Source organism: Gobio gobio, assembly GCF_949357685.1.
Source record: "Gobio gobio genome assembly, chromosome: 23".
In the NCBI taxonomy this organism is placed as follows: Eukaryota; Metazoa; Chordata; class Actinopteri; order Cypriniformes; family Gobionidae; genus Gobio; species Gobio gobio.
In genome coordinates this window covers 11,598,003-11,623,115 of record NC_137119.1, presented here as the reverse complement: position 1 = coordinate 11,623,115, position 25,113 = coordinate 11,598,003, and the positions used below count along the sequence as shown (strand labels likewise).

Below are 25,113 nucleotides of genomic sequence, written 5' to 3'. Positions count from 1 at the left end.
AGAACGACGTGATTGCAAGCAGATTGAGTTAAGCACCTTACAGCCTGCACCGTCTTGATTTTCATGAAAGAACTTTGTATTTATCATTAGAAACACAACCAAATCATTAAAAAAAAACACACCAAAGATATGCAAATATAGCCAAATGTGTAGGCCGAACTCTTCTTACTATGCACTTGGGGTCAAACCTACTGCACAAGCATGTCTTGACTGACACATGCAAACGCACCCGGTGAGGTGTTGTCCTCGCCTTCATGGACCAGAAACCTCCAGACTCCACGCTCCACCTCCATCCTTAATTAGACCTGCTCCATGAATGACAACCGCTAGCGCTCAATTATTTATGGTGTTTGGGGAAAAGGTGCACACTCCTTCTAATCCTGCATTTGTCCATCTGGTATATGAGAGCATAAAAGCTTCCCAGGAGTCAAGGATGGACAGCATAAGGTCACTGCTTGGAAATAGGCATTACATCACTCAATGTAAGACCTTTTGAAGGCATCTACACCAGAATATCCCTAATGATTGATTGGACGGATTGGCTAGAATTACGTTCATGCATAAAAAGCAATGTTTACGATGTTTCTTCTGCTTGTCTGAATGACTAGAAACTCTTGCATTATTAATTCTCATCTACTTCTCACCATGCCTTCAAGAACATAAGGCAGTTTTTTGGAATATGTGGATTTACACGAAAACTAATCCAGGATCAATAAGCAGATGGTCTATGTACTGACCTTGAGCTGTCTGTCTCATTGATCTCTGCCTAAGTCACCTTTATCATTCACACCTTCGAGCAACAAACATATAACATCTTTATGATTGTCTACTGATAATAAAATACATTTATTAGTTATTTTAAACATCTGTACACTGTGTGGTTTACGCACTTATCAAACGGCACAATCTATAAATATGAACCAATTTCATGTCCCATTACTTTTCTTTTGAACCACTTGTACAAATGCCATTTTTTGAGACATTTTTTATATAACATGAAAATAACCTTAACTTGAAAAGTAACTAGTGATTATGCCATTAATCTGTTGAATTTATATCCTATTATTGAAGTAAACAGTTATTAGTTACTTTTCAATATTAACCTGAGGTTATCCTTTCACTTACCATTTATTGAAGAAAGCAAAACTTCAAGCCCTGTTTTGAGTCCAATTGCTAAACTGCAAATGAAAGATAGTGGAACTTCTGAATCATGCATCAACATTTGCACGGAAGCATTTAACGTCAGTTTGAGCGACCCGTGATCAGTGGCTTTGTAACCAAGTGCCTGGAGATTGGTGTGGGGGTGGAGATGAGGAACACGCCAGCTAATGATCATGCATGACTGTAATAAATAACAGCATTCAGCTACATAGAGGGCTGCGGACGTCATCTCATCTGCTCGAGCTTTCACAGCCCAGCTGTTGCAGCCACACGCTCCACGGAAACGGAAGTTCTTTATTAAAGCACATTGTGAAAGTGCTGCCTTGATGAGATGAGAATGCTTGAAAGATTGAGTCATGCTATCTCAGGATCACTGCCCAGCTTTCATTCCTGAACCTGTGAGAGATGTACTCAGTACAGAACTGTTGCCGCTTTTCCCACCGTCAAGCCAAACCGTTCTCTTTGCTTAACCGTTCCATTCCGTGCCAATCCAGCCAGTTCCTAACTTGTTACAAAACACTGTAAACCCTAACGCTCAAAATAATTAATTTGTTTGAGTAGAGCCAACTCAAATTAAACTAATTAGTTCAATCAAATTAACTTTTATGAGTATTTAGAACTTTCTTTTTCTCATGAGTTCACAAAACTGACACATTTTAGGTCATCTGAATTGTTTCATTGTTTTGAGTTTCATGAACTTGTTTATTTTGATTTAGACAAACTTAAATTTAACTTAAACTGGGCTGGGATTACTATTTCCCAGCATGCGTTGCCAGGACACTCGAAAGGGAAAGTAAATGCTAAAATTAAGTGGTTTTTTTGTGCAAGTGTTAAGTGGGGGGGGTTTTTGGAGGTTATTCATACTTATTCAGGTTCTCAGTAACTCTCCTGTCCTGTCAGATGTTAAACTGTGCTCGCTTCGTAGCGCTCACTCTTCAATTGCACTTCACTATAAATAAAGAGCAAAATAAATGACGAGCTTGTAATATCGTAGTAATGTTGTCAAATAGAAAGTCATGAAATTACCAAAAAGTGCCAATAAATTACTTAAGAACTTCATTCTATTCATCAGAATGAGTGTCCATATTTTTCATTAACTGTTCACGTTAGAATTATTTATTTACCATGGTAAAATACCACTTAATTATTTTCACTTTGTGTTATTTTGTTTAGTTTTAAATGACTGTGGTGGCTCATTACTAACTTTATTGAATAAAAAAAAAAACTAGTTTGGGATTGCTACACTATATTGCCAAAAGTTTTGGGACGCCTGCCTTTACATGCACATTAACTTTAATGACATTCCCTTCTTAATCCGTAGGGTTTAATATGGAGTTGGCCCACCCTTTGCAGTTATAACAGCTTCAACTCTTCTGGGAAGGCTTTCCAAAAGGTTTAGGAGTGTGTTTATGAAAATATTTGACCATTCTTCTAGAAGCGCATTTGTGAGGTTAGGCGCTGAAGTTGGACGAGAAAGCCTGGCTCGCAGTCTTCGCTCTAATTCATCCCAAAGGTGCTCTATAGGGTTGAGGTCAGGACTCTGTGCAGGCCAGTCAAGTTCCTCCACACCAAACTCACTCATCCATGTATTTATGGACCTTGCTTTGTGCACTGATGCGCAGTCATGTTAGAACAGGAAGGGGCCATCCCCAAACTGTTCCCACAAAGTTGGGAGCATGAAATTGTCCAAAATGTCTTGGTATGCTGAAGCATTAAGAGTTCCTTTCACTGGAACTAAGGGGCCAACCCCTGATAAACAACCACACACCATAATCACCTCTCCACCAAACTTTACACTTGGCACAATGCAGTCAGGCAAGTACCGTTCTCCTGGCAACTGCCAAACTCAGACTCATCCATCGAAATGCCAGACATAGAAGCGTGGTTCGTTACTCCACACACGTCTCCACTGCTCTAGAGTCCAGTGGCAAGTTGGCGACTTCTGCGCACTGTGTGCCTCAGCATGTGCTGACCCCGCTTTGTGATTTTATGTGGCCTACCACTTCATGCTGTTGTTCCCAATTGCTTCCACTTTATTATAATATCACTAACAGTTGACCGTGGAATATTTAGTACTGAGGAAATGATCAACCTATCACAGTACCATGCTTGAATTCACTGAGCTCCTGAGACCGACCGATTCTTTCACAAATGTTTGTAGAAGCGTCTGCATGCCTAGGTACTTGATTTTATACACCAGTGGCCATGGAAGTGATTGGAACACCTGAATTCAATTATTTTGAGGGGTGTCCCAATACGTTTGGCAATATAGTGTGTATGGCTACATTAAACCAGTTTTTCCACTTGCCATTGTGCAGCGTTTGCAACAGTAAAGTTGAGCAAGTGGATTTCTGAGCTGGTGTGAGTGGAGGTGAGGCTCATTTGCATATTCATGGCTCTGCATATACTTAATGAAGCAAGGGTGTAAAGCTATTTTAAGGCATGAAGAAAATTTTTTCACTGGAAAAAAACCCTTTAAATATGTCATTTTGGTGATCAAAGATTAGTTTTAAGGGAAACAATTATTAACTACTGGGGGACCATACTTGTATCAACCATTTTTGTGAAATAAATTTGCTTGGTTTTTAAAAGCAAATTTACTCAGTTCTTTTCATGGTTATATTTATACTTTTTTTAGGAATTAGGTCAAATTTCTAAAAAAGTTCTAAAGAAAATTGGGTCGCAGCACCAATTGAGAACCAAGGCTTTAAAAATACAGTAGAAAGTAAAGGGAAGTACCATATAATTACGATACCTGATACTTACAGAAAAAGTAATTTATAAGAACAGAAGGACATTTTGTATTTCACAATACCATGTTAATGTTTGTTTGTTTTTTAAAGCACCTTTGGTGTGTCATATAAATACCATGGTATGTGAAGATATGTAGGGCTGTACTCAATACGTTCTGGCTCGACCAAAATTCTGATTCATTTCATCAGTTTTGCTGCGTTCATTTCATCAGGTGGAAAGCACTAATTGCTAATGGGGGTGTTTTCAGAGCACCCCTGTTTCACAGGCAACAGTCTGTCTACAGAAAAAACCCTTGTTTTCACTTATTTTGGATTAGCCCAACCCACTGAAAAAGAGAGACAGATTGAAGTAGGCTACTTTGCTGTATAGGCCTATTATTTATTTAATTGTGAGAGCGTTTTCCTAGTCAGTCCTCTTCTACCATGTCAACAAAGACATCGGCAGTGTGGCAGCATTTTTTTAAAATAGAAAATGGGAAAAAAGTCGAATGCAAATTTTGCAAGCAACAGTTTGCATATCACAGCTCGATGACAAACATATCACCTAAAAACGGTAAGCTAACTTGTCTGCGTTAGGTTGCCCCGTCTGTTTTGAGTTGCCCCGTCCTTTTTATTATTGTGCAAACTGCAAATTTATTTCTAGTATTATTTACTCCAATATTATTTATTGGATTTGGGCACTTTTATTTATTTTTTATTTGGAGCCTAATGCGCGATGCGCTGTGCCCACTGTTTGTATTAGTTTTCAGCCTATGCTTTATTTTTCAGTTATGCACTTTATTTCGTTTTTGCTCTTGTTCTGGCTTGTTTAATAAATATTCCTTTTTTATTAAAGTGGACGTGCCTTTTATGTTTAAGAGTAAAAGCTTTAAGTTAATAGTCTATTCGTGTCTCAGCCGCGAAGCTGAGCTGAGCTGAGCTCCTATATGTTCGAGTTGCACAGAGCGGCTGAAATGATTGTGTCTGTCAGTTATTATAATGCATATGACAAAAACAATTGTCTAAACTATGTTGCATATTCCTCAAAATTTCTTGTGATGATAGTTGACAACATAGTACTATATTTTCGGAAATCATAGGGCAATGATATTGCGCAGGTGCACGTGATGCAACGCTGTCAGAACCGACAGACTCGTGTGTCAGACTCATTTCAGTACAAAATAATTAGGTCAAAAACAATTTAATATACTGCAACTAGATGTTTATTTATAATTCATTTAGACAACAAGACTACCAAGTACTGCGCACAGTGCACAGCTAATTAATTTATTATTTTTTTTCTAACGTCATTTTTAGTCGACCAAGATTTTTTTTGGTTCATTACAGCCCTAAAGATATGATAATCACTCAGTAAAAAAAATATGTTAACACTTAAATTTATTGTCCAATTCTAATTATATATTAGTTGCTTATAAGCATACATATTACTAGGATATTGACTGTTTATTAGTAATTATAAAGCACATATTAATACCTTATTCTGCATGACCATAATGTAGAATACCTATTACCTAAACTTAACAACTATGTTACTAACTAATAATAAGCAGTTATTAGGTGTTTATTGATGCAACGGTCATAGTTAATAGTTAGTTAATAGTAAGAACTGGACCCTAAACTAAAGTGTGTTAGTAGTTGTACTATTGTCAAACATAGCCACTCTCTTTAATGCTGCCTTCATGTTGTACACTTCCTGTCTGCCACTCTCTTTGTTTCCTGTATTCCTCTGCCAATCACGGCTGTTTGTTTGAGTTTTGACTGACAGCACTAATAGGGTTTCTCTGAATTCCGCCACATGAGTCTGATGGTGTCGGCTGTGTGAATTCCTCGGCCGTCGTGATTGACTGCAGTGTTATCAATCTCTGACTTGGCACACTAAGGGTGTGTGTATGGTGGAGAGCATGTGTTCAAACACTCTTTGGCAGGTCCACTCCTACTCTGCTTCTTTCTCTTCGTCTTACACAAAGACTCAAAGATGCAGAGAGAAACCGACGTGTTACGTAATGGGGTGCCTTCTTTGAAAATGACAAAGAAAAAGGGAGCTGCAGGGGGGTTGAAACTTGCAAAAAAGGGAAAAGAAATGCAAGCGGGAGGCATTAAGATAAATCTTCCAGGACTATTATGTAAAGGTAAATAATAAATGCTTTTTTGGCGTCGGCTTGTGAGTGGGTCGAGCCCCTGAAGGGGTGTAATGAAGTGTGTGTGAGTGAATGCCCATGCGAGCTTTGAAGAGGACTGTGTGTTTTTGTGTGGATGTTACGTGAGGGATGAGGAACACTCTGTTCTCGGGTTTACACTCCAGAGGGTAATGCCACAGACACAGATGAGACAGACAGCATGACAATACCTCTCACAGTTTCACCGGGGAAATGTGTCTTTATTTTCCTGCTTTCAAAGGAATAGTTCACCCAGAAATTCTCTCATCATTTATTTACCTTCATGTATTCATCCTAATATGACTTTTTCCAGCAACACACAAAAAAGACAGAAAATGTTCTCCTCTTCTGTAGCTCTCAAATTTACACAGGAAAAAAAAACAAGATATCGTGGCCATTATCCGTTTGAAAAATAAGTGTGCTTAACTGTACTGAAAGTGTACCTGTAGTGTACATAGAATCTTATATATATTTTTAAAAATTGTTCTTACTGTTCTTAACAGTAAAAGCATATAGTTTAATGGTGGCCTTCACGTCACTTCACTTATTTTGTTGTGTTGACTTGCAAACTAAAGCACATACAAAAGTTAATGAATCAGTGTGTAACTTCAGTATTACATTTAAAGTTAATATATTTTAAATACACTAAATTGAAACATCATTAATATGTAACTACAAATGTATTTTAATACATCAATTATACTTTCAATGGAAATGTCTTGTCAGTACATTCAACACTTGAGACCAAGAAATATTGCCGTGGTGGGGGGTGGGTGGGGGCTATATTAATAAATGGCCTTATTGCCTAATTAAGGTGTTTCTAGATCACAATGCAATCTTTCACTCATATTACCCATCCCCATCTTCCTGAACAAGCAGGAAAATCACCATGATTCCCAGCACTTAGCATTGATTATTAATGGAGAGTTTAAAAACAAGAGAATGGAAGAGAGAGATCTGTTTTATATGTACTGGCATTTGAAATGGCTTACCGGTGTAACCCTCTTGTTTGCGTGTGTGTGTGTGTGTGTGCGTGTGTGTGTGTGTGTGTGTGTGTGGGCATGTTTTTGTGAAATATCAGGACACAAATGTGTATAATGACATGGGTATGACATAGGTATTACAAAAAGAGGGTGAAATATGAGGACGTTCCCCATGTCCTCACTTTTCAAAATGCTTATAAATCACACAGAACAAGTTTTTTTTCACAGAAAGTGAACTGCACAGTCTCCTGTGAGGGTTAGGTTTAGGGGCAGGTGCAGTGTAAGGGGATAGAAAATACGGTTTGTACGGTATAAAAACCATTACGCCTATGGAATGTCCTCACATTTCACAAAAACAAACGTGTGTGTGTGTGTGTGTGTGTGTGTGTGTGTGTGTGTGTGTGTGTGTGTGTGTGTGTGTGTGTGTGTGTGTGTGTGTGTGTGTGTGTGTGTGTGTGTGTGTGTGTGTGTGTGTGTGTGTGTGTGTGTGTGTGTGTGTGTGTGTGTGTGTGTGTGTGTGTGTGTCTGATGTCATGGTAATGATGTCAAATAAGCACATATAAAATATAACGTCCACATTTACATATCAACACATACAGTGTGCAAAATTGAAGCAATTTTCTATGTTGAAATGTGGCATAATGTTGATAATCACAATAAAATCATTTTGACTTGTTCCTCTTTTGTTTCCTCACATTTTCGGTTGCAGTGAAACACCTAATAAATTAAATAAGTTGGGTCAATCTGTTAATGTTAAAATATTCAAAACGTTTCAAAACAAGATAGATGCAACATAACAGTGAATTTACTGTTACCATATGATTTTTCTGCGCACAAAATTAATGCTTTTATTCAGCAAGAACAAATTTAATTGATCAAAAGTGAAAGCAACTCTTTTGCAATGTTACAAAAAAAATCATTTTTCTTTATTTCTATCCATCATATTTCCCAAAAAATAGTTAAGCAGCACAACTGTTTTCAACATTAAAAAAAGAGACCCTGAACACTGGAGTAATGGCTGCTGAAAATTCTGCTTTACCATCACACGATAAGATTGAATTTTAAAATATAATACAATTATTATATAATAATAATAATCAATTATGCATAGTTACATGCAACTAAACCAAACTGTAACCCTATATATAGTAAGTACATGTAGTTAATTATTATTACTTAGACTCAAAAACAACAATAAAAACCTTACTGACCCAAAGCATTTGAACAGTAGTGTTGTAAAGTCCACTGGAGGTAAGTTGCAGAACCCAAGTGCGGTTTATTTTAGAACATGAACAGATACAAAATAAACAAAATTCTTGACTTGAGACATGAAAAGACTTGACTTGACTTGTTTTGAGACATAAACAGACTTGACTTGACTTGACTTGAAACATGACTTGACTTGAGATATTACTTGACACATAAACAGACTTGACTTGAGACATGACTTGACTTGAGACATGACTTGACACATAAACAGACTTGACTTGAGACATGACTTGATTTGAGATATTACTTGACTTGAGACATGAAAAGATTTGACTTGACTTGATACATAAACAGACTTGACTTGAGACATAAACAGACTTGACTTGAGACATGACTTGACTTGACTTAAGACATGACTTGACTTGAGACATGACTTGACTTGACTTGACTTGAGACATGACTTGACTTGAGACATGACTTGACACATAAACAGACTTAACTTGAGACATGACTTGACTTGAGACATGACTTGACTTAACTTAAGACATGACTTGACACATAAACAGACTTGACTTGAGACATGACTTGACACATAAACAGACTTGACTTGAGACATGACTTGACTTGAGATATTACTTGACTTGAGACATGAACAGACTTGACTTGAGAAATAAACAGACTTGACTTGAGACATAAACAGACTTGACTTGAGACATGACTTGACACATAAACAGACTTGACTTGAGACATGACTTGACTTGAAATATTACTTGACTTGAGACATGAACAGACTTGACTTGAGACATAAACAGACTTGACTTGAGACATGACTTGACTTAAGACATGACTTGACACATAAACAGACTTGACTTGAGACATGACTTGACTTGAGACATGACTTGACTTAACTTAAGACATGACTTGACACATAAACAGACTTGACTTGAGACATGACTTGACTTAAGACATGACTTGACACATAAACAGACTGGACTTGAGACATGACTTGACTTGACTTAAGACATGACTTGACACATAAACAGACTGGACTTGAGACATGACTTGACTTGACACATAAACAGACTTGACTTGAGACATGACTTGATTTGAGATATGACTTGACTTGAGACATGAACAGATATGACTTGACTTGAGACATAAACAGACTTGACTTGACTTGAGACATAAACAGACTTGACTTGAGACATGACTTGACTTGACTTAAGACATGACTTGACTTGAGACATGACTTGACTTGACTTGAGACATGACTTGACACATAAACAGACTTAACTTGAGACATGACTTGACTTGAGACATGACTTGAGACATGACTTGACTTAACTTAAGACATGACTTGACACATAAACAGACTTGACTTGAGACATGACTTGACTTGAGATATTACTTGACTTGAGACATGAACAGACTTGACTTGAGAAATAAACAGACTTGACTTTAGACATAAACAGACTTGACTTGAGACATGACTTGACACATAAACAGACTTGACTTGAGACATGACTTGACTTGAGATATTACTTGACTTGAGACATGAACAGACTTGACTTGAGACATAAACAGACTTGACTTGAGACATGACTTGACTTAAGACATGACTTGACACATAAACAGACTTGACTTGAGACATGACTTGACTTGAGACATGACTTAACTTAAGACATGACTTGACACATGAACAGACTTGACTTGAGACATGACTTGACTTGAGACATGACTTGACTTAACTTAAGACATGACTTGACTCACAAACAGACTTGACTTGAGACATGACTTGAGACTTGACTTGAGACATGACTTGACACATAAACAGACTTGACTTGAGACATGACTTGACTTGAGACATGACCTGACTTGAGATATTACTTGACTTGAGACATGAACAGACATGACTTGACTTGAGATATTACTTGACTTAAGACATGAACAGACTTGACTTGAGACATAAACAGACTTGACTTGAGACATGACTTGACACATAAACAGACTTGACTTGAGACATGACTTGACTTGAGACATTACTTGACTTAACTTAAGACATGACTTGACACATAAACAGACTTGACTTGAGACATGACTTTACTTGAGACATGACTTGAGACATGACTTGACTCATAAACAGATTTGACTTGAGACATGACTTGAGACATGACTTGACACATAAACAGACTTGACTTGAGACATGACTTGACTTGAGACATGACTTGACTTGAGATATTACTTGACTTGAGACATGAACAGACATGACTTGACTTGAGATATTACTTGACTTGAGACATGAACAGACTTGACTTGAGACATAAACAGACTTGACTTGAGACATGACTTGACACATAAACAGACTTGACTTGAGACATGACTTGACTTGAGACATGACTTGACACATAGACAGACTTGACTTGAGACATGACTTGACTTGAGACATGACTTGACTTAACTTAAGACATGACTTGACTCATAAACAGACTTGACTTGAGACATGACTTGACACTTAAACAGACTTGACTTGAGACATGACTTGACTTGAGACATGACTTGACTTGAGATATTACTTGACTTGAGACATAAACAGACTTGACTTGAGACATGACATGACTTGACTTGACTTGAGACATGACGACACATAAACAGACTTGACTTGAGACATGACTTGAGACATGACTTGACACATAAACAGACTTGACTTGAGACATGACTTGACTTAACTTAAGACATGACTTGACTCATAAACAGACTTTACTTGAGACATGACTTGACTTGAGACTTGACTTGAGACATGATGACTTGACTTAAGACATGACATGACGTGAGATGACTTGACATGAACAGACTTGACTTGACTTGACTTGACGACTTGAGATATGAACAGACTTGAGAAATGACTTGACACATGAAGACACCGGACACTCACCAACAGTGGGTTACACTTAACAAAGCTAGACAAGGGAACATGGCAAACATGAGAGCTAAAATAAACAGACTACTAATGACAAGACAAGGGACACCTGTGAACAATGAAACAATGAACCAATCAGAACATGACAACACACGATTTTGGCCACACAATTTTGCCTGATGGTTAGCAAATAAAGACAGAGGTAATTTACATTAGAAGTCCTATATAGAAGATCCAATAGCAAGACCCAAGGGTTAATTCTAAGGGTCGGGAAAGGGTGGAAAAAATTAAATAGTCATGAAAAACAGAATTAGGTTACACTTTATTTTAAGGTGCCCTTGTTACAGGGTAAATATACAAATATATACTGAGTAGTATTAATTAACAATATGTACTTATAATTAGGGTTAGTTGCTTGTAATTATGTAAAATATACTGTTATTACTATAGGTACGTAAGTATGTAAGATGTGTAACAAGGATGCAGTAAATAAAGTGTTACCCAGAATTATAACTGTTTGTGATGCAAGAAACTAAAAGTGTAGTTCTGTTACACTTTAAGGTGATAATGAATTACTTGTACTTATATAGGTTTATGATTAGGATTTGGCTTAGGGCTAGTTGCATATAATTATGCATAATTTATTTTTATTACTACAGTTACATGTAACATTTTTGTTGAACCTTGTAGATGTATTGATTCATGAATATGCAGTAACATGAATTGAGTGAGTGCTGACAGTGCATGTGTGTGCATTATAGCAGGTGTGACCCAACAGCATGTTTCTGTGATGGATGAGAGCTCTGCCAACTCCCCAATGACAAGACATGCGTCAGCTGCTGCTCTGTGCCTCTGCCTCTCTCTCGAAAAGATTCAGTTTTTCTGGGAAGAGGGAAGGTCTCATCATTAAGTTCCTCTCATCACTAATATTTAGAGTGGATGTAAGTGCTCCAGGCAAACTGTGGAAATGTCAGAGCTGTCTCGCTCGCTTTTTCGTTCCGGACTGCCCTGACATTCAGCTAAACCCCTTCACATCGAGAGTGTGGTTTTTTAAAATGCTGATTTTGTAAAATGCTAGTTTGTAAGGTGTTACAATAGGTGCAGGGTGATTAGTGTCGGAGGGCAAGTATCATTATATTCAATATTTAATAACAATACTGTATTCAAAATAATTTTGATGGTGATATAAAATATATAGTTCTTTGAGTGCCTCCAAGCTCCAATATATAGCTATAGCTCCAAGCCGTCAGCGGCCGTTCAGGGCTCATGTCCCCACCAGGAACAGCTTCATCCCCGCCAGTCCTTTCGGGAATTTGCCACTGGCTCTTATGTAGATAGTAGTTAAACATGAGATATAATTCATTTGGGGTGTATCAAACTTGCAGTCTTTGGTCTTGTTACCGTTAATCTATTACTTGTTTCAGAGCAAATCGATTGTTTCATAACTTTAGATTAAGACTATATTTAACTTAAATGATGCACTAGAATGCTGCTTTTGTACGTTTGACTAAATGATTTGCTTGTGTTTGTTTTCTATTGTCTTTTATAACGACTTTTGTTGTTAATTTAAATATTGTTGTTCAATAAATATTATTTTATATAAATAATATACCGTATTTGGTATTGAGAGAGTCCGTTAGTGATCGTTAGACGAACTTTAGTGAAAGTTATATTATTACTCCACTAGATGCCGGCAATGACTGTTGTTGGGAAGTTGTTTTACCGCTGTCATGGAAATCCCCTCAACTTTTAAAAGGACAAAGACAAAAATATCGCTTTCTCTGCGGACATTCAAACTGATTTTTTTTATGATGGATATAATATTATGGATATCAACCTGAAGAATGAATGCTATCAGATGCAGGTAATACACTTGTTTAGTCCACATCTCTCTCATAATACTATAATATTTACATAATACAATAAGCTTCAGTGAAACGACTCAACGTTCCTTTGTTACTAGCTCTAAAGTGACGTTTTAGATTTAGTAATGGAGGCTTGGGCTCAACTGTCAAACTATCAACTTGAGATTTTAATCTGTTGCAGAAGGAAGTAGTTCTGCAGAAAATAGGGGATTTTAAATTATTTCTTATTTATTTACTCAACTGTGACGTCGAACTCTTGTATAAACGCAATATCACACTCGTAGTCGCACCACACAATATGGCTGTATATCAGCACGCTGTGATTACCTATAGCCAAATCACAGCCGTGCTGATGTACAGCCTTATCGCACTGCTACTTGTATGATATTGCTCATATATTGCATGTTCAGATATTCATACAACAAAATATTCTGGGGGCTATGAAACATTTGCAAAAATGCTGGCACTGGTTGGTACCTTTTTTTCAAAAACACTGGCGGGGAAAGAGTTAAGTCAACTTGGCAACAATAACTATTTGGATCAAATCCTTTGATTGAAAACAATTCTCATTTTAAGCCATTTTAGAGTAAGCGTATTTATGGCAAGATTGAATATTGCAAAGAGGCTGAAAAATATGAATATTTATCGGATGATAATGATAACTCAGGCTTTGCTTCAGTGTTTTTTCTCAACCTGGTTACCGTCTGGCTCTCCGTCGTCTCTCGCCACGGCAACTGCGTTTTGTTTGTGTTCTCGAGCCCTCTGAGGAATCAGCCACTTGAAGCGCTGTGTGTTTTGTAACGCTCCAAGTGCAGTGAGACTTTCCTGCATCATGAAAAATACAGTCTCGCCTCACCAATCCGGGCAACATCAACTTCCGTCGCCTCCTCTTGGCTTCCCCCCCAGAGTTCGCCACGTCCCTCGTCTGACTCAGAGCTAGTGAGCCGACATAACCACGTGCCTGCATCTTTTCCACTGCTATGGGACGACCATTAATGCCTCTGCTAATCGGATTAGCACGAACGGTCCCGTAAGGGGGGTCGCGGCACATCTGCAACACACTGATAATTACGCAGCCTCAGATGTTTGTTCTTCTTTGTCTTTCATGTTTTGGATGGGGCTCTGGTGCCAACACACACTACACACCACACAGACACGCACACAAGGTCAGGTTACATTAAGTCTCATTGATCTTTGGCTGTTGTACGTGTGGATCAGCTTTCAACCGGTCATCAATGTGAGTCCATTATGCAGAAGGTTCATCTTAGCCGTGAGTGACATGCAAGGGATGATGGGTATGTTCAGAATGGCATATCATCGTACTACTTTTCCTGGTTTCGCTGTATGGAAACTGAGCACAATGTGGGAATTTTCTGCATGCATGGCATGCTTGGATTACCTAATATTTGCAAATATGTGCTGTTTACAACCAAAGCTCTCTGCGCTAATGTATCCCACGGTGCTCTTTGTTTTATTTGACCTTCAATTTCCAGTGTGACAAATAAATCAGAAGTAATGTCATTTAATCTGAATGCTAAATTTCGAAGACATTTTTTACACAACCTGGATTAAATGGCAAATAACTGCTCCACATATACAAATCCACACTATTTACAGCTGTGGTCAGAATTATTGGCACCCCTGGAAAATATGATCAAAGATGGCTGTAAAAATAAATCTGCATTGTTTATCCTTTTGATCTTTCTTTTTTTTATCACAAAAATCTATTCTTTCATTGAAGTAAAATAATTGAAAGTGGGGGAAAATCACATTATGAAATTTTTTTTTTTTTCCAAAACAGGTTGGCCAGAATTATTGGCACCCCTAGAATTGTTTATGATTAAAATATCTCTGAAGTATATTCACATTAATATTTTATTTATTTAGCACACCAGGGTGACTAGGAACAGTCTAGCTATGACTTCTTGTTTTACAATATAAATGAGGAACACAAAGGCCCTTAATCATTCATCACAATGAGTAAAACCAAAGAATATAGTTCTGATGTGCAGCAAAAGATTGTTGAGCTTCACAAAATAGAAAGTGGCTGTAAGAAAATAGCTAAAGCATTGAAAATTCCCATTTCACAATCAACTAAAGATTATGAGTCTGCCTGGAAGAGGATGTGTGTCTATATTGTCTTAATGCATGGTGAGGCGGAGAGTTTGAGTGGCCAAAGACTCTCCAAGGATCACAGATGGAGAATTGCAGAGATTAGTTGAATATTGGGGTCAGAAAGCCTAAATAATAATAATAATAATACATCACCACAAATTGTTTGGGAGGGTTTCAAGAAAAATCCTCCTTGCTCAGCCAAAAACAAACTCCAGCATATTCAGTTGTCAGATGGTCAGATGAAACTAAAAAAAGAGCTTTTTGGCAGCAAACCATCCAGATGGCTTTGGTGCAAAAAGGGATAAAAAAAAGTACCCCATGCCCACGGTTAAATACACTGCTGGATCTTTAATGTTGTGGGCCTATTTTTTTGCTGGAGGTCCAGGACATCTTGTTCAGATGCATGGTATCATGGATTCTATTCCAACAGATAAAAAAAAAATCAAAACCTGACGGCCTCTGCTAGAAATCTTAAAATGGGCCGTGGTTGGATCAATGATCCAAACGAAAACATCAAAACCAACACAAAAATGTGTCACTGAGCAGAAAAAGAAGCTTCTGCCATGGCCGTCCCAGTTCCCTGACCCTATAAAAAATGAGTGGGGTGAACTGAAGAGAAGAAGCACCGACATGGAGCTGGGAATCTGAAGGATCGGGAGAGATTCTGTATGGAGGAATGATCTCTGTTCTCTTGTCAGGTGATCTCCAAACTCATCAGGCATTACACGGGAAAAGCTGTTATCTTGGGAAAAGGAGGTTGCAAAAAGTATTTAATAAAAGGGTGCCAATAATTATGGCCAACGTGTTTGAGAAAAACATTTATTTCATAATGTGATTTACCCCGTCATGGGTGTTGGAGGCAGGAAGACCAAGACAGGCAGATACAATATCAAAGGAGAATTTAATGATAAATGTACTCAAGTGAGCAATAAAGCAGGTTGCAACACACAGTACAACGGACTATACACGACGGATATCAGACGGACTGGGAGAAAAGGGAGAACACAAACAAGATAATTGACAAGACACAGCTGACACAGAATGAACTAATGATGAAGGTTACTATGGAAACAGCTGAGTGGCGGGAAACAGAACATAGAATCATGTGACAAATGAAAACAGGAAGTCCATGGAACAAAACAGAATATAAATGTGACATTACACCCCTCCCCAGAAGGCGTGGCCTCACGGCGTAAATGGATTAACTGCGGAGGGAGGGAGGGGGCTCAGGTGGAGGACGAGGAGTAGGTGAAGGGTGGCCAGACAGGAGGAACCCGGGCGGAGCTGACAGAGGGAGGAACCATGGTGGAGGTGAGGCGGACGACTCCATGGTGCTGAGTGATGGGGGCGGAGCAGGTGACCCAGGTGTTGCCAGAATGCTGACGAGCCAGGGCGTTGCTGAGGATCCGGCGGGCCATGGAGATGCCGCAGGGCTCCCGAAGGCCACGGTGGAGCCGGAGTGACAGAGGCTCTAGGTGGAGATTGAGGGAGAGAGGAGCCCAATAGAGCCAGAGGGACGAGGCGAAGTCAGAGGAGTGTAGTCCAAACTAGGACGGGTCGACGAACGACCAAGGCGGAACCGGCGAGACGAGGGAGCCTGGCAGAACTGATGGACTGAGGGGCCACGGCGGAGATGAGGGAGGTAGGAGCCAAGGTGGAGCTAATGGCATGACGAGCCGAGGTAGAGTCCAGGTCGCAGAGGTGGGAGGCGGAGACCGGGAATCCCTGGACCGCAATAGAGCTGGAGACTGGCTGACCCACGGCAAGCCCACACCTCCCATGGTGGGCTGAGGGTGAGCAGAAGGGCTGACAGGCAGCAGCGGAGATGGGGATGAGGTTTGGATGATGGGAGGAGGTGGGAGAGGGAGGCTGGGTGGGAGTCCAGGACACTCTGGCAGTGCTGGTGTCCACTCTGGACTGGAGACAGAAGGCGGAGTCCACTCTGGACTGGAGAGAGGAGGCGGAGTCCACTCTGGACTGGAGAGAGGAGGCGGAGTCCACTCTGGACTGGAGAGAGGAGGCGAAGTCCACTCTGGACTGGAGACAGGAGACTCCTCACTGGAGTCGGAACCGGAGATTGAGTCCTCTCTGGACGGCAGAAGAAGTCCTCTCTAGATGGCAGAAGAAGTCCTCTCTGGACTCTGGACGGCAGAAGAAGTCCTCTCTGGACTCTGGACGGCAGAAGAAGTCCTCTCTGGACCCTGAGGCACGGAAGAAGTCCTCTCTGGACCCTGAGGCATGGAAGAAGTCCACTCTGGACTTTCGTTGCGGGCTGGAGCCTTCATGGGACATTTGTTGCGGGCTGGAGCCTTCTTGGGATGTTCGTTGTGGGCTGGAGCCTCTCTCTGACCCTCTTCGGGGCTTTCCTCGGACACAGGGGTTCTCACCGGGCTTTGGGAAGAGACTGGGGACGTCACAGGGCTCTGAGGGGAAACTGGGGTTGTCTCAGGGCTCTTGACGGAGACAGGGGATTTCTCTGGGCTTTGGACGGAGATCGGTGACGTCACTGGGCTCTTGACGGAGATGTGGGATGTCTCTGGGCTCTGGAGGGAGTCAGGGGATGTCATTGGGCTCTGGACGGAGACAGGGTGTGTCCAGGACCGGGGCGCAATGCTCTCCAGACACCGGATTACCGTCTCTCTCCAGCTCAGGCCTGTGGTGTCTGGGAGGTCCACAGGGTGATGAATAGAGGCCTCGATCCTTAACAGAGTGTTCAGCATCTCGTCCTTGAGCTCACTGGTGGGGAAAACAGAAATAAAATGTGGAATAAAAGAAAAAAGGTTTTGACTCTCCTGAGCCAGGGCCATCATTTTTACCCGATCGTCCATCTTCGGCCGGTCTGATCTTCTGTCACGGGTGTTGCAGGCAGGAAGACGAAGACAGGCAGATACAATATCAAAGGAGAATTTAATGATGAAGGTACTCAGGTGAGCAATAAAGCAGGTTGCAAAACACACACTACAACGGACTATACACGACAGAGATCAGACACAGACTGGGAGAAAAGGGAGAACTAAATAGGGAACACAAACGAGATAATTGACTAAACACAGCTGACACAGAATTAACTAATGATGAAGGTTATTATGGAAACAGATGAGTGGCAGGAAACAGAACAAAGAATCAAGTGACAAATGAAAACAGGAAGTCCATGGAACAAATCAGAACATAACTGTTACACCCCCCCCCCCCCACTTTCAATTCTTTTACTTCAATGAAAGGTTCAGTTTTTGCAAATGTTTTTAATAAATGATCAAAAGGATAAACAATGCAGATTTATTTTTACAGCCATCTTTGATCATATTTACCAGCGGTGCCAATAAAAATAACTGTAGTATGCCATAAGCATCAAATAAGTGGTAAGTCAGAATACGCAGCATAATGAAAAAGTAGGCAAAAAAACACTTGGATGATGTATCCAATTTACTATCCTATGTGTAAAATAGGCTCATTGGAAAAACGTACCTCTACCGACCTTTTTTGCAAAACTCCAAAATTGTACATACATACAATTCACTGCAGTTTCTAAACACTAGAGGCCGTAAATGCCAACCACTTTTATTCCTTTTCACAAAAAAATTATTATTACAGGGGCAGATATTAATTAATAAAGACTTATTTTTGCAAGGTTTATTTCACAATACTATGTTATAACCTCACACATAGTTCCCGGGCAACATAGTTACCTTCAGATTTCTGTGTCACTACATCAGCTGTGTTATTCAGGTTATTATACCGGTTGACAGTTTAACTAACTTTCACTTGCTCAGCAAGATTCTCTTCAAACTGCTGTTTCACATTAGTTGACCTGAATAGGGAAAGTGAATGTAGAAGATGACAGTTAATGCTCGGTCTTGCTTCCTTTTGAGATGCAGGGCATTGTATTGCGTAATGAATTGCTTTTGGACACATTAAAGGCCTTTAAAACATTGCAGTTTTAGTCACTCCTGTAGTACGCTATACTCCTGACAGAGTACAGATTTCATATCTGGTCATGTCAACGGTGATGTCACTTTAGTTGATTTATATGCTGACAATGAAGTAATCCTTGAAACTAGTGCTGTTTACTCTGCATCAGATATTTATGAGAAGGTGTAGAGTGTTAGTTTTGCATGGTTTGTCAGTGACTGGCTAAAGCTGTTGAGAGTTCTGCTGGAGGCGTGTTGTACTCCCAGTTCTAATTAAGAGCTGGCCGACTGGATGCTCCCCTGACAAGCAGAACACACACACACACACCACTTTAGTCACTGGACCTGAGATAGCTATTACACAGACACACACACACACACTATATATTTGGAAACACATCACATTCCTGCCCCACTGGACGGAAAGAGTGCATTTAAAGGGGTCATTACAATTATCTGAGTTTAGCTTTTCACATCCATTTTTACCCTCTCGTTGACCCTTTTTGCTACTGTGCCTTCAAGAAACACCACTTTGGCCTTGTCTTAAATGTCACCATAGCTCAATGACTATGTATGCATTCGCAGTGAGGTGTCTGAGGAGTTTTCCATTTGTTCTGATGTCCAGCAAGATGACGTGGCCTTCACGCTTTTGTTAAATACATTTATCGATGCGATCATGAGGATGGTCTTCAGGACAAGCAGGGAGTCTAGTTTGTCATCAAAAGGCTACATGACTGATCTTATGTTTGCTGATGACAGCGCCATCCTGGCCAATACGGATACGGAGGCCACTGACGCCCTCCACGACGTTGCCCGTTTCGCAGAGCCATACGGACTGAAAATCAACATTGATTAGACCAAAGTTATGACGACTGACGGCTCACCAGCATCCATCCACCTCGAGGGAGTTCAAATTGAAGAAGTACAAAACTTTCTGGTCCAAGAAAAGATCACCTCGACTGCTGAAGTTCTTAGCCAAATCGGTCAAGCAACAGCGCCGTTTGCCTCATTGAAGTGGTGTTGAAGAAGGCCAACATACGATTCTTCCAAACCCTGGTCATTCCTATCCTGTAATATGGATCAGAAACCTGGACTTCTTTGTCCCTCATCCTTCCCTCGCACTTTGTAACAAATCCTTCCCTCGTGGGTCAAAATGACCCGAAGCCCTAAAATTATACTAAAAACAAATTTTGTCCAGAAAGCTTATTTTATTTTTATTTTTTCATGCATTTTTTGGTGATATTTTTATTTGATTTACCTTTAAATTACTAGATTTTATATAGTTAATAATAAATATAATAATAATAAATACTAAGTAATTTCAGCATATTCTTCACATCGTTCAACTTCATTTCAAAATAACTCACAATTTCATGCATAACCCTTTTTATTCAGCTCAAAATATCTTAAACTGGGTGTCTTTGCCGACCACTTGTGGAAAAAAAGATAATATAACATGATATTTCATGACTTAAGTCTCAATATATGGAGTAAATGAGCTGTTCCGCTGGGTCCTAAAGTCAGTTTCTCTTCAGTATGCTTTCAGATACACATGTTGACATTATAAAATAAGTTTTTAGTACTTTTAGCATTTTTAGTTTGAATTTTGAGCATTTTTAAGTTTTTCTATGAGAACTGAAGCATTCCTCGCATTCCATTCATTCCTATAGAGAAAATGTCAGTATTTCATTGAGACTTGAGATTAAATAAACTGCTTAAGTATTGTAGAGCTTGTAGTATTAATTTTCGCATGCAGTTACACATTGTTGATTAAAAACAAGAAAGTGGCTGGTAAAAGCATTAACTGGCTGATAGATTTTGAAATCCACCAGCCACAGTGGCCGGTGGACAAACAAGTTAATTTCCATCCCTGATGTTCTGTATATGGTAGCGGTGCTATATAGCACCTTAGCAAAAGAACTGCTGAAGAACCGCTGAAGAACCACTGAAGCCCCAAAATTGGTGCTAAACAGCACTTAGAAAGGTTCCCCTATGATTACAGGCCAAGAACCACTTTTAGTGCCATATAGAACCTTTTTTTTAGAGTGTATTGTTGAACCAACGTGGTTCAAATGATGGAGATGTAACCACTATGGTGTTTGGAAACTGTCATGTCAAGCTAGTCAATTTCTCTAATAATGCATCGTACTATTGTGATTAAGCAGAGAGTTATATTGTTCTACTGGAAGTGATTTCCATTGTAAGCCGGAGAAGATTGCAGAGACTATTAGTGCTAATAGTTTCTAGGCTTACAATGCTTTTGGGAAACAAATGGTGTGATTGTTACAATTGGTGCAATGACAACTGATATTAAATTAAAGAAAAAGAAGCCATAAAATAGTACTGGCAATTGACAAGGAGCTTCTATTGTGATGGAAGGAACAAAGCTTTCTGAAACAAACTTTGAATCACAATCCATTAACTTCACAAAATGATTCACTGTGTCAAAGCGCTCAAAACACAGATGACATCTGCTGGTGACATGTGTTAATGCAATGGAAAGACTTGCAGCTACAATGACACAATGCTTTAAAAAATACTGCCATGTATCCCTTTAAGGCTGATAAACTGTCTTGTGGTTTTATATATTATATTGTCTATTAAAAAAAAAACACTGAATGGCTGTAACTGAAGGATTCAAACTGACAAACCACTCAAAGTCAATGTCTAAACTAAGAGTTTGTATTGTGTTTTCTGGTACAAAATAAGCATATATGAACCTGCCATTACAAATTTGTCTTTGTAAACCACATACATGTCTTTACAAATCACAAAAATATCATTATTTATATTTTGACAGTTGAGTTTCTTGTATGTATAGGTGGTAAGATCATAAAAAAGAGCATACAGTCCCACCATTTTTTTTTCACATTTTACAAACGCTAAATGAGTTGCAAATGCCAAACAGACTTTAAATAGCAGAATAAATATTTTATGATGTGTAACTTCACTATTTGCTAATGCCAGCCTTTAAAGGTCCCATGGCATGAAATTTTCATTTTATGAGGTTTTTCAACATTAATAGAGACCAAGTTAAACCACGCCCCCTCCGCTCATTTAAAATGCAAAGATGTCAGCCAATCACAACAGTGGGCGTTTTTACTGAAGTCTCACAGCAGACACGCCTCTTGAAGCAGGGCATTCAGCCACAGGGCAAACAGCAGTATTGAAAAAATGCCTTTTATTTCTAAATTATGACATTTTATGATGTAAAAGTCATACTAACAATATAAGTACACCTCAGGAAACATTATAAAATAATAGAAAAATGCCATGCCATGGGACCTTTAAGATTCGTGTCGTCTCATGTTTGAGGGAGCTGTGGGGGTCTGCATGAGCCCGCTACGGATGTTTCTTAGTGTCTGTCATAGTTTTTCTCTACTTAATTATGACAGAAGAGTCTGTGCTGGAGCAATTCATCTGCTCTGAATCATTTTTCCATAATCAATTTAATAATAGAGCTTCCTGAGAAGTGAGCAGACTGTTGTTAATAGATAACACACAGAGCGCCGCATCGCTGTTTGCACATAGAGATTGAGCGGAGGCCAGCGCTGGGGACAGAGGGGGGCGGCACAGCTGTGAGATTCTGCTTCAATTACAGTTCACCTTTAGTGTCTCTCTCTCTCTCTCTCTCTCTCTCTCTCTCTCTCTCTCTCTCTCTCTCTCTCTCTCTCTCTCTCTCTCTCTCTCTCTCTCTCTCTCTTTCTCTCTCTCTCTTTCTCTCTATCGGAACTGCTGTGATGTGCTGGAATTCTCTGTTAGATTCCTTGGCATCTGGCGGGTTTGTTTGGAGAACGGTGACAGATAAGGATGATGGATGGATAGATCAATGAAAGCGCACATCATAGTCGCATCAAAGAGATTATTTGTATTTTGTAATAGGTTGAAGGCTTGATAGATAGAGTGGGTAGAGTGATGAGCAGAGAAATGGAACGTGAATTTCTGATTTATGCACTTTCATGTGTCCCCAGAAAAAAACAAGCTGTTGACAGGATGTTAGACTATTGGGTCACACTTTAGATTAGGGTCCAATTCTTACTATAAACTAACTATTAACTATGATCTCAATAAACTCATAATTACTGCTTATTTATAGTTATAAGGTAGTTGGGTAGGATTAGGAATGTAGCCTAAAGTCATGCAGAATACTTAAAGGTGCACTATGTTACATGTTTTCAGTAAAATATCCAAAAACCACTAGGCCAGTGTTATATATTGTGTTCAGTTGAGTACTTACAATATCCCAAATGTTCAAAACTATTTGTAAATTGTGAGAAAATCGCTATTTTAACCAAGGAACCGGGACGTGTGAGGGAGTCGCCTGTTGATGGCGTCATATCTGCGTTCCCCTCGGTTTCCGGTTTTATTTTGCAGAAACGCTTTACTCTTACTGCAGTGTGCAACAAGTGTCATAGCAGCCGCCGAGCGAACGCACAGAGTAACGTCATAACCAGTGTTGGGTGTAACGCGTTACAAAAGCATTTTTGTATGCATATGCATTTCAGTAACATATTACTTTTGGCTGTAACGCAGTAGTGTAATTTAATTGTAAAAAAAAAAAAAAAGCAAGCTCACGAGACATTAACGAATGACAAATGCAAGTAAGTTACCTTTTCGTGGTCAGTCAATAGCCAATAGTTTGTAAATAAAGAGTTTGTAAATATTAAACGCGTCTCAAAACGATGTAGTTGTAGTAGGAATGCAGTACTTGATGTGTGTGTGGGCGTCGACTCCGGAGCCTCAGTATTTGAATCTCAATAGAGCGCGTGCTCCGTGGGCGTGGTCGCATTAGTGTGTAATGAGCCGCTCAGGAACGACTAACATCCCTCTGCTTTCAAACAGATTACATAAACACAGAATATTTGGTTTTGATTTGGTTTACAGTGTTTAAAACCTGACATTTCAGCGTTTCTTTAGACATATGTCTCATGTTTGTGAGACAAGTATTCATTAAGCTAGAGGTCATTTTCTGAAGACTATCTGAATGAACATCTTTGAGAGAGAGGTTGCAGATCGCACATCATGTGTGTTTTCTTTATTTTGCAAAAAGCACAACAATTTGTTTTTATTGTGACTGTACACAAAAAATGTGAAACTTAACAGATTATAATGATGTATAACACTTGCCTGAATGATAAAAAACGACAGAGTTATTTGAGTCTCTTTGGCACTGATAAGAAAAAAAGCGAGCCAATCGCGTCGAGAGGGTTAAAGGCTCTGTCGTTTCAAACGAGCGCGTCAAGTGTACCTCCCCAAACGGACGAGACGCACGCGCATTCAGCGCCAGCGGAGGCTCGCACTGCGGAGCCAAACGAAAATTAACAAGGCTTTATGGGGCAAAAGAAGACTGTACATTCGCGAGATGGACGTATGCGCATTACTTTGAGTTTGTCAGAGATAAGGGCAAGAAGAACGTAATAGTCAAATGCAAATGCAACCGCAGGAATGAGAGAATAGTTCCTAGCCATATCAGTCTAGAAAATCACCACTTTTCATTTTCAGTCGGTCTTAGTACACAATGTAACTATATACACATCACAACATGTAAATAGGAAAATGTTGATTTTATTTCGTCACTTATTGAGCAGTAGGCTAGCTGGAGCCGTTTACCTCCAGTCTTTGTGCTAAGCTAGGCTAGCGGTGGGTGCGTCAGACAGAGTTATGGCACGCATGGAGATGAGAATGGTGTGTATGGACTTATCTAACTCTGGGGGATACGGTGAATAAGCTAAAGTCCCAAAAAGTCGGCGTGTCCTTTAAGTGACACATTTCACCTTTTGATATTAAACTTGAATTTACTTTTGTTCTTATCCTTTAGCCATCAGTCAAGGACAAAACAGCAGGGATCTCGTACCAAACGTTCTTCTGAATAAATGGATACCTAGTTATTAAAATAAATGCATATTCTATTTGAGTGCTTGCTTATTGTTTTCCAGGTGGTGATTCTGTACTTCCAGCCGAGTGTTTTCCGCTGTATCCTGCTGCGATGGGTTCGTCTGCTCGGGTTTGCCACAGTCTATGGAACGGTCACCCTCAAACTCTACAG

At 39.5% G+C, this 25,113-nt stretch overlaps 1 protein-coding gene across 2 annotated transcripts in view; it reads left to right on the top strand.

Moving 5' to 3' along the window:
- Positions 1-25,113, top strand: part of gpr158a (G protein-coupled receptor 158a) — a 142,123-nt gene that overhangs the window by 95,958 nt on the left and 21,052 nt on the right. For both annotated transcript variants that reach the window (XM_079806056.1, XM_079806055.1), the window contains exon 6: positions 25,004-25,113. In XM_079806056.1, the coding sequence (XP_079662182.1) occupies positions 25,004-25,113 (110 nt within the window). The remainder of the gene's footprint in view (positions 1-25,003) is intronic.